We start from the raw sequence: 10,389 nt of genomic DNA, 5'->3' as shown, positions 1-10,389 counted from the left end.
GTTATTATTGTTCTCGGAGGACTAGTTAAAGTAGTCAAAGCAGTGACTTACCATCTGAGTGTGGTTGGGGAAGAAGGTTTGCTCATTGAGCGGGAACTTCTCCGGACCCAGATTCTGATAGAGCTTGATCATGTGAGAGAACTGCAGAATGAAGACACAAAAACACATCAGCACAAGCGTTTTTATGTTCCTGAGTGATTCATTATTATGAAGAACACAAAGTTTGTCTTCCTCATCTTCCATCTAAACTCACTACACCTCTAAACGACTTTGGTAACACTTTACTTGAAGCCTATCTACTAAGATTTTACAATAAGTTCCCATTAGTTAACGATTAATGCACTAACATTAACTAACATTTAATACAATATTCATCATTCTTTGTTTAGTATAGTAAATAATCTTTGTTTTTGTCTTTGGGGAAATAATTTTTTTTGAGTAATATTTAATATAAATCTAAATTGAGAACTTTTGCTGTGTAACACACTTTACAATAAGGTTCATTAATGTATTAACTAACATGAACTAACCATGAGCAATCAATTTGTTACTGTATTTGTTCATCTTTGTTAACGTTAGTTCATAAAAATACAGCTGTTCATGTTACAGTGCATTAACTAATGTTAACAAGATTTTAATAAAGTATTAGTAAATGTTGAAATTAACATGAACAAAGAATAAATGCTGTATAAGTGCAGTTCATTATTAGTTCATGTTAACTAATGTAGTTAACTGCTGGTTTAAGCATCTGAATGCTAGTTAACTGCTGGTTTAAGCATCTGAACGCTAGTTAACTGCTGGTTTATGCATCTGAACACTAGTTAATTGCTGGTTTAAGCGTCTGAAGTCTGAACATTAGTTAATTGCTGGTTTAAGCATCTGAACACTAGTTAATTGCTGGTTTAAGCGTCTGAAGTCTGAACACTAGTTAATTGCTGGTTTAAGCATCTGAACACTAGTTAACTGCTGGTTTATGCGTCTGAACACTAGTTAACTGTTGGTTTAAGAGTCTGAACACTAGTTAATTGCTGGTTTAAGAGTCTGAGCACTAGTTAACTGTTGGTTTAAGAGTCTGAACACTAGTTAATTGCTGGTTTAAGCGTCTGAACACTAGTTAATTGCTGGTTTAAGCGTCTGAACACTAGTTAATTGCTGGTTTAAGCGTCTGAACACTAGTTAATTGCTGGTTTAAGCGTCTGAACACTAGTTAATTGCTGGTTTAAGCATCTGAACACTAGTTAATTGCTGGTTTAAGCGTCTGAACGCTAGTTAACTGGTGGTTTCAGCGTCTGAACGCTAATTAACTGCTGGTTTAAGCGGAACACTAGTTAACTGTTGGTTTAAGAGTCTGAACACTAGTTAATTGCTGGTTTAAGCGTCTGAACACTAGTTAATTGCTGGTTTAAGCGTCTGAACGCTAGTTAACTGCTGGTTTAAGCGTCTGAACGCTAATTAACTGCTGGTTTAAGCATCTGAACGCTAGTTAATTGCTGGTTTAAGAGTCTGAACACTAGTTAATTGCTGGTTTAAGCGTCTGAACGCTAGTTAACTGCTGGTTTAAGCATCTGAACACTAGTTAACTGCTAGTTTAAGCATCTGAACACTAGTTAACTGCTGGTTTAAGCATCTGAACACTAGTTAACTGCTGGTTTAAGCATCTGAACACTAGTTAACTGCTAGTTTAAGCGTCTGAACACTAGTTAACTGCTGGTTTAAGCGTCTGAACACTAGTTAACTGCCGGTTTAATTATCTGAACAATAGTTAACTGCTGGTTTATGCGTCTGAACACTAGTTAACTGTTGGTTTAAGAGTCTGAACACTAGTAAACTGCTGGTTTAAGAGTCTGAACACTAGTTAACTGCTGGTTTAAGCGTCTGAACACTAGTAAACTGCTGGTTTAATCATTTGAACACTAGTTAACTGCTGGTTTAAGCGTCTGAACACTAGTTAACTGCTGGTTTAGAATAAGAGTGTTTATAACAATATTTTGTCTACATAACACAATCTTTCTGCTCAGATCAGACCTGTTTTACTCTCATTGAAGAAGTTGAAAGCTTGTGTAAAGTGTGTGTATATGTGTGTTTTTAAATAGGTTCATTTTTGTGTGTCTGCCATGTGCTCATAAAACCTGTTCCTGTGCTTCACTAACAACTGACTGTGTGACTGTTCTCTCGGTATTAACGGATAATAAACGCACCACCCAGGGTTTGCTGCAGAAGTTATAGATGGAGAAGAGCGAGTTAACGCTGGGAACGGCCCCGTAGTGCAGGCCGATCACGAGGCTCCTGAAGTCCTCGCCTGGGGTCATGCTGTAGGCGTGCTGGCGGACCAGCACAAAATCTGGCTTGAACGATCTGGAGAGAGAAAAACTAAATCAGGGACGCACAGAATCATTTAAAAGCATTTCATTCAAGAGTATAAATGAGGATCACTGGAGCACGTCTACTAAACTAGTTAACTGTTGTCTGAAAGCTAGTCAACTGCTGGATCTGCTGGTTTAATCATCTGAACACTAGTTAACTGATGGTTTATGCGTCTGAACACTAGTTAACGGCTGGTTTAATCATTTGAACACTAGTTAACTGCTGGTTTAATCATCTGAACACTAGTTAACTGCTGGTTTTAGCTTCTGAACGCTGATCTGCTGTTTTAAGCGCCTGAACGCTAGTTAACTGCTGGTTTAAGCGTCTGAATGCTAGTTAAGTGCTGGATCTGCTGGTTTAATCATTTGATCACTAGTTAACCGCTGGTTTAAGCTTCTGAACACTAGTTAACTGCTGGTTTAAGCGTCTGAACACTAGTTAACTGCTGGTTTAATCATTTGAACACTAGTTAACTGCTGGTTTAATCATCTGAACACTAGTTAACTGCTGGTTTTAGCGTCTGAACGCTAGTTAACTGCTGTTTTAAGCGACTGAACGCTAGTTAACTGCTGGTTTAAGCGTCTGAGCGCTAGTTAACTGCTGGTTTAAGCGTCTGAACACTAGTTAACTGCTGGTTTAAGCATCTGAGCGCTAGTTAACTGCTGGTTTAAGTGTCTGAACGCTAGTTAACTGCTGGTTTAAGCATCTGACCGCTAGTTAACTGCTGGTTTAAGCGTCTGAACGCTAGTTAACTGCTGGTTTAAGCATCTGAGCGCTAGTTAATTGCTGGTTTAAGCGTCTGAACGCTAGTTAACTGCTGGTTTAAGCGTCTGAACGCTAGTTAACTGCTGGTTTAAGTGTATGAGCACTAGTTAACAGCTGGTTTAACAGAGCCGTCATTATTACTGTTATCCCTTGTGCTGAAAATGGCCTTTTCCGCCTTTTAAATTGCTTATAAATCTCTAATTATGCTATACTATCACAAAATATTGGATTCAATCTTTTTGAAAGCATCTAGAAATAGAAAGAGCAGATGATGATTACAGACTGAACAGAAGCTCTTAAAAGCGCCTGTGTGTTCGAGGAACGCAGAAGAATGTGCAGCAAATGATCCGATTGAGACGAACCGCAGCAGCTGCACCATCATATCTGTCACTGCGCGAACATGTGCTGAGAAACACACAGATAAACGCACAAAAACACCATTATGAAGATCCACGTCAGAGGCTCAGAATCCAAACATGTACGTTCGGTCTGACGAGTGTGTTTATCCTCATCCTGGACACACTCTCTCCAGTCATTGAAATAGTTCGGCAAAAACAGACAGCTATTTTTTTTTTTAACTAAGATACATTTACTTATCATACTCAGATTTGCAAAGATTGTCTCATTGATACGTTTTGTTTTGTCTTGCTGTACTGACTTTTTCATAAACAAGTGTATAATCTGCCAGTGCAGAAAGACAAAACAAACACACAATCTATGAAAACAAGTCTTGATATCGTATCGTCCTTATTCCAAGGATACTTTACCTTGAAAACAAGACAAAAATACTTATTAACAACAGGAACTGGTTTTTTTTGCATGGCAGCATCTCAGAAAATGTAAAATGTGTAAAATAGTTTTGGTTTGTTCACTATCCCTCAGAAATTAATACTTTAATTTATCAATAATTCGTTCAATTGATCAAAAGCGACAGTAAAGACATTTACAATGTTACAAAAGATAATTTTTCAGATAAATGCTGTTCTTTTGAACTTTCTATTCATCAAAGAATCCTAAAATAAAGGTGTAAATAACTGTATCAATATTGATAAAAATCATAAATGTTTCTTGAGCATCAAATCATATTAGAGTGATTTCTGAAGGATCATGTGACACTGAAGACTGGAGTAATGATGCTGAAAATTCAGCTTTGATCACACGAATAAATTACACTTTACTATATATTCACATAGAAAACAGATGATTTACATTATAATAATATTTCACTGTTTTTACTGTATTTTTGATCACATAACTGCAGCTGACCCCAGACTTTTGACTGAGAGACTGAGTTACAGCACAACTATTAATAGTGGCTTTTATTAAACTAGTATAAGATGTGTGGTTAAGTGAGGCAGGTGTAAATAATCACACTGACTCCATGTGTTTGGCAGATGATGGACATCTGTGTGTGTGTGTGTGTGTGTGTGTGTGTGTGTGTGTGTGTGTGTGTGTGTGTGTGTGTGTGTGTGTGTGTGTGTAACTACAGACTGTAGTATGTGTTTTCATGAAGATGAGGTTTATTAATACAACGTCTCAAATCACACCTGCGGTTTATTGTTGTTCAGTGGGACACAGAGAACCAGGAGCTGCGAGAGACTTTAATCACACACAGCTGATATTACAGCAGTCGTACACTACCAGGCAAACGCTCTGGATCGGTCAGATTTGTAATGATGCTTCTTTTAAAAACATTTTAAAAATCTAACCGATCCAGAGCGTTTGCCTGGTAGTGTGTGTGTGTGTGTTATATATGAGTAAACCTCATACCTGACGACTTTGGTTCCTCCTCGGTTGACCTGCATGTCCACCGTACAGCCCGAGTTCACGTACGACGCCAGATTGAGCTCAGAAAACTCGGCCTGAAACACACACCACAGGCTCATCAGAGTTAAACGGATCAAATATGACAAAACTTACACCTATTCTGAGTTGGTCACATGACGCGCGTTACCCATCAGCCCTCATTAAACTCAAGAAATGTGATCAGCGAGACACAGAATCACACTGAGCCGAAGAAACGGAGAAAAATACATAAAATAATGAATGAATGTTTTCAAACAGGTTTCCATTGGTCAGTGAAACAGATTGCCCCGCCCCCAAACTCACGCTATTGGTCAGAAATCCAGCGGTTTAATCACAACTATAAATCAGCTTTTTGAAGGCACAGATATGAGATTTCTAGTCTATAAACACAAAATCTAATATTTTGATGCCGTAAACCAGCGTCACACATTAACTTTATTAATATTTCTTTATATTTATATTTTTTGCTCCATATAAAACACCAAAATAATAGACATCAAACAGCCATTCATGGCAAACAGTTAGTTATAAAATTAACATCAAATATAGAAGGTCCAAAATTTGGGATTGGTAAGATTATGCATTTATCTGATCAAAAATACAGTAAAAACAGTGAAATATTATTATAATGTAAAACAGCTGTTTAGTGTAATTTATTCCTTTCATGCATTTCAAACTGTGATACATTGATTTGTTTAGGATTCTTTGATCAATTAGAAGTTCAAAAGAACAGCATTTATTTGAAACAGAATCTTTTGTAACTTTATAAATGATCCATTTGATTAATTTAATGTATTAATTAAAAAAAAAAAAAAAAAAAAAAAAAACCTGAGTGATAATAAACGACTTAGCCCGCGCTATATGCTCTCGTATTCAAGGACGTGGACGTCAACACACACACACACACACACACACACACACACACACACACACGAAGGTCAAACAGCAGTTAGAGGACACACACATAAGTCACTCCTATTGGTCGGCTGGCTCGAAGACACTCGATTGGCCGAGAGCACGGGAGGCGTGCCAGACTGGGTTGCCATGGTTACGGTCTCGCATTCAGGCTTCTCTTGCTGGGAGAGAAAAACAGGAGAAAGTCCAAGAGACAAACGCCAGATCTGTGTTTTCTTCCCGCTGACGTCTGCACTCATCCAAACACACACTCGTTAACCCTGATGAAGAGTTTATCACTGCGATCTGATGCTTGAAATGTTTGAACTGGAGAAGAATTAAGTGAACTGCAACACAGGTGATGCATTCTGGGAAATGAAGTCTTTTAGTGCTATATAAATGTTGTTGTTTTTTTTACGTATCCAATAGATCCCTCTCTCAAAAAACAACTGTTTTCAACACTGATAATAATCATAAATGTTTCTTGAGCATCAAATCATCATATTAGAGTGATTTGTGAAGGATCATGTGACACTGAAGACTGGAGTAATGATGCTGAAAATTCAGCTTTGATCACAGGAATAAATTACACTTTACTATATATTCACATAGAAAACAGATGATTTACATTATAATAATATTTCACTGTTTTTTACTGTATTTTTGATCAAATAAACGCAGCCGTGGAGAGCAGAAGAGACTCTTCAGACACATTATAAAAAGTCATCATATTCTCTCTCTCTCTCTCTCTCTCTCTCTCTCTCTCTCTCTCTCTCTCACACACACACACACACACACACACACACACACACACACACACAGTCCACAGTGCTTTCCAAGTCTGCGCTGGCGTCATGATCCATCTGGAATCCTGGCAGGTATTTTTGGAGCCGAAGCTAATGGGTGTCATTAGGGTGAAGAATGCAAGGTGCCTTTCACCCGATCACATGACCAGAGCTCACACACACACACACACACACACACACACACACACACACACACACACACACACACACACACACAGGACAAAATAATCATAATATCTGTACAAACAGAGTCTCAGTGGTGAAATGAGACATACTCAGCACAGAAAAACAGCCAGATAAACAAGTTATTTTAGTTTCTATGTCAAGTAATGAAAATATTTTGTATGGATTGAGTTTTACTTATACGATAAAAAATAAAAATAATTGTTTTACGATAATAACTCTACTCTGAAGTCATGAAGAACACGAATAACGTTTGAAGAGAAGGGCCACGAGGACAAACATCTGGAGCGTCAGACTGGATCCAGATGTGCCGGAGCTCAGCCGAGGACGAGCAGATGTCGGAGAACATCACAGGACTGTGAACGCCGGCCTGGAGGAGCACAGAGCTTCTGTTGTGGAGCAGCTGATAAACCTCAGCCTTATCTGGAGATAAACTCGCCTGAACTCAAGCTCTGTTTACATCTGAAGCTGCGGAGCTAAAGGGAACCCATTATGCCCCTTTTCACAAGATTTAAAAGAAGTCTCTGATGTCCTCAGAGTGTTTAGTTTAGCAGCTCCTGCTTCAAGAGCTCATGCAACAAACAAACAGGACAATCTCACGCACTGAAATGTCAGCGGTCGCAATTACAAAGTTGACTAACAGCAGATAGAGATTATGAATCGGTGATCTACTGATGTTCCTGCGCTTCCCGGATGTCAAATCCTGGAATCTGAAATCTGTCGAATTTGAACCACTGAATTTGTGGAAGCGATTCTGTAAAGCGAAATGAAATGGACCGAAAATGGCCTGTCAAATATTATAGGTTGTTAATGGATTATTGAATTTTTAATGATGAAAATGTGTGTGAAATGTTTTGAATTGAAATATTCACAGCTTAAATATACGACCATGTTGAATTTCAGCCCATAAAAATGCAGATTTTTTTTCAATTAGTGCAATTCAACAAGCTTTTTTGTTTCACAAACATTTGCCATTATTTTACTTCCATAGTGTTTGTACAGCTCACTCAGGGGCGGGGCTATGCTAATCCAGCAGTGTCCGTCAACAGTTGTGGGCGGGGCTTGTGCAAAAGTGACATCACTGTACAGAATGTGCGAACGGCTCGTTCTGAGACAGCGCTTATGATCACACACTTTGATTACGTCAATATATTTAAATGTAAGGGGCTTCCAGAGGCCTTCCGGTCCTATAACCGTCGGGGTCGTGTGTGTGAGATGCAGACAGGGTGTGTGTTGGTGAACAGTAGTCGAAGCACAACAACGGTTCACAGATGTGCGGTGCAGATGTTATGGGTGTGTCACATGAACATCTGGAGCTGGTTTTGTTCATTGGGCTCACCTGCTCCACACGGATCTCGTACTCTCCGTTCAGCTTCCTTCCCCTGAAGTACTTCGCCCTGGAAAACATGAGTAATGTCACAGTAAACACTGAAACACCGGCGATCTCGAGCCGATCTCCGGCTCTGCTTCCTCACGCATCACTGAACGAGCACACGCTTCAGTAACGTAGAGCCACTTCACGGACTCTGACCTCGACGCACAGCATTACAGTTAATCCTCATAGAGTTAGTATTATTTTTAATAGTATTGTATTTATAAATCATTATTTATTGATGTTATTATTATTTATTATATTCTATTAATAAATGACAATTTATTTAATTATTATTTTATATGTATATTTATTATTATTTAAATTATTTTATTTGTACATTTTGTTTTTTATTATTAATATTATTATTATTAATTTAATTTGTAAGTTATTATTTATTGATGTTATTATAATTTTATATTTATTATTCATTATAATGTCATTATTTTAATATTATCTTTATAATTTATTATTAAAATATTATTTTATATTTATTATTTATTGTTATTTTAATTATTTTAAATATTTATTTTATTTTGTTATTATTATTATATTTTATTGATAAATATGTTTTAATTTATTTTATTAGATTTTATTCATTTCCATGACTTTTTAGATTGTATTATTAATTGAATTTATTTTATTAAAGTATTTTTGTTATTTTGTTATAATATTATTATTAATTATATTCAATTTTGCTATTATTTATTTTAGTGTAGTTTTTATGATTATAATATTCATTAAATTCAATTTATAAATAATTATTATTTATGTATTATTATTAATAATTATTCTTTATTCTACTTACATTTTCGTTATCTATATTATCTATATTATATATATCTATATTATTCCTTATATTTTATTTATTATACATTTATTTTGTTATTATTATTTATTTATCAATTATTTATTAGTATCAGAGTTATTTTGCTATTATTTATTTTAGTATAATTTTATGTATTTTTGTTATAATATTATTCATTGAATTCCCTTTTGAGACAGGCGCTGTGACAGAAGCTGTGTTTGTGTCCTCACTCCGATCATCAGCGCTGGGAACGAGTCCGAGTCTCCCAGACTCTCTCTGACTGCACTCAGGAATGCCCACACACACACACACACACACACACACACACACACACACACACACACACACACAGATCTTCATGAGAGTGTCAGGGACGATGAGTTTCCCAGACATCAGCATCTGACTCAGTGTATCTCTATATGACGCCTCACATTAACTCACAGGCCGGCTCTGATTGCATGAAGAGAAGTGTGTGTGTGTGTGTGTGTGTGTGTGTGTCTAGCGCCACCTGCTGGTCTGTGATGGACTCTCACTCCCTCTAGTGGTGAAACACAGTCAGTGCTTCGGCTGCTCCCACAGAACCGCTTTACAAATATAGATTCTATTCAAATTCTTACATAATTCATGTATTCATAATAGGCATGTTCTTCAGGGTTCAATAATGTATTTATATGACTTTCCACTTGTTTGTTATCACGGAATAGAGTTTTTAAAATTATTTTAACTCACAAAAGGCAATTTCTCAGCTGTTTCAACTCAATAAAAAATGTCAGAGCTTCGCATAACTAGAAATTTTTTATATTTTCTGTAGAGATTCTATTTTTAATTTGAATGTTTTTCTTTATTCATTTCGATGACTTTTTCAGATTTTATTCATTTCCATGATTTCTTTTTTAATTTGATTAATTTCTATGATTTAAAATTAGTTTTTTTATTTCCATGATTCTTTAAAAAAAACCAGATTTAATTAATTTCTATGATTTATTGAATTTGATTAATTTCCATAATTATAAAAAATGTTATTACTTTCTATGGCATTTTCAGATTTGATTAAATTCTATGATCTTTTAATTTAATTAATTTTCATGATTTGTTTTTAAATTTGTATTGATTCCCATGACCTTTTCTGATTGTATTATTATGTTCCATGAATTGTAAATCTTTTTATTAATTCTCGTGTATTGTATTATTACTTTTCATGATTTTTTCGGAATTTCCATTCCGTCATAAGATTTTTTATTTATTTTTTTACATATTTTTATTGAAAACTGAATCGAGTTACATGAAATAGACAACTTTTACAATTTAGATTTTAAACAGATAACAGAAAACAAGAAAAGAAAAGGACATAACCAAACCACCCCACCCCGGCTTACTTCAAATCATATACA

The 10,389-nt window shown here is 36.0% G+C and overlaps 1 protein-coding gene across 2 annotated transcripts in view; it reads right to left on the bottom strand.

Moving 5' to 3' along the window:
• Positions 1-10,389, bottom strand: part of syn3 (synapsin III) — a 55,740-nt gene that overhangs the window by 37,888 nt on the left and 7,463 nt on the right. For both annotated transcript variants that reach the window (XM_082166966.1, XM_082166967.1), the window contains exons 3-6: positions 8,158-8,215; positions 4,900-4,991; positions 2,199-2,355; positions 52-141 (exon numbers count right to left, since the gene is read on the bottom strand). In XM_082166966.1, coding sequence (XP_082023092.1) covers positions 52-141; positions 2,199-2,355; positions 4,900-4,991; positions 8,158-8,215 — 397 coding nt within the window. The remainder of the gene's footprint in view (positions 1-51; positions 142-2,198; positions 2,356-4,899; positions 4,992-8,157; positions 8,216-10,389) is intronic.

The sequence above is a fragment of the Leuciscus leuciscus genome (assembly GCF_965113295.1).
Source record: "Leuciscus leuciscus genome assembly, chromosome: 4".
In the NCBI taxonomy this organism is placed as follows: Eukaryota; Metazoa; Chordata; class Actinopteri; order Cypriniformes; family Leuciscidae; genus Leuciscus; species Leuciscus leuciscus.
The sequence above is the reverse complement of the archived record's forward strand: the minus strand, read 5'-3'. Positions and strand labels throughout refer to the sequence as shown.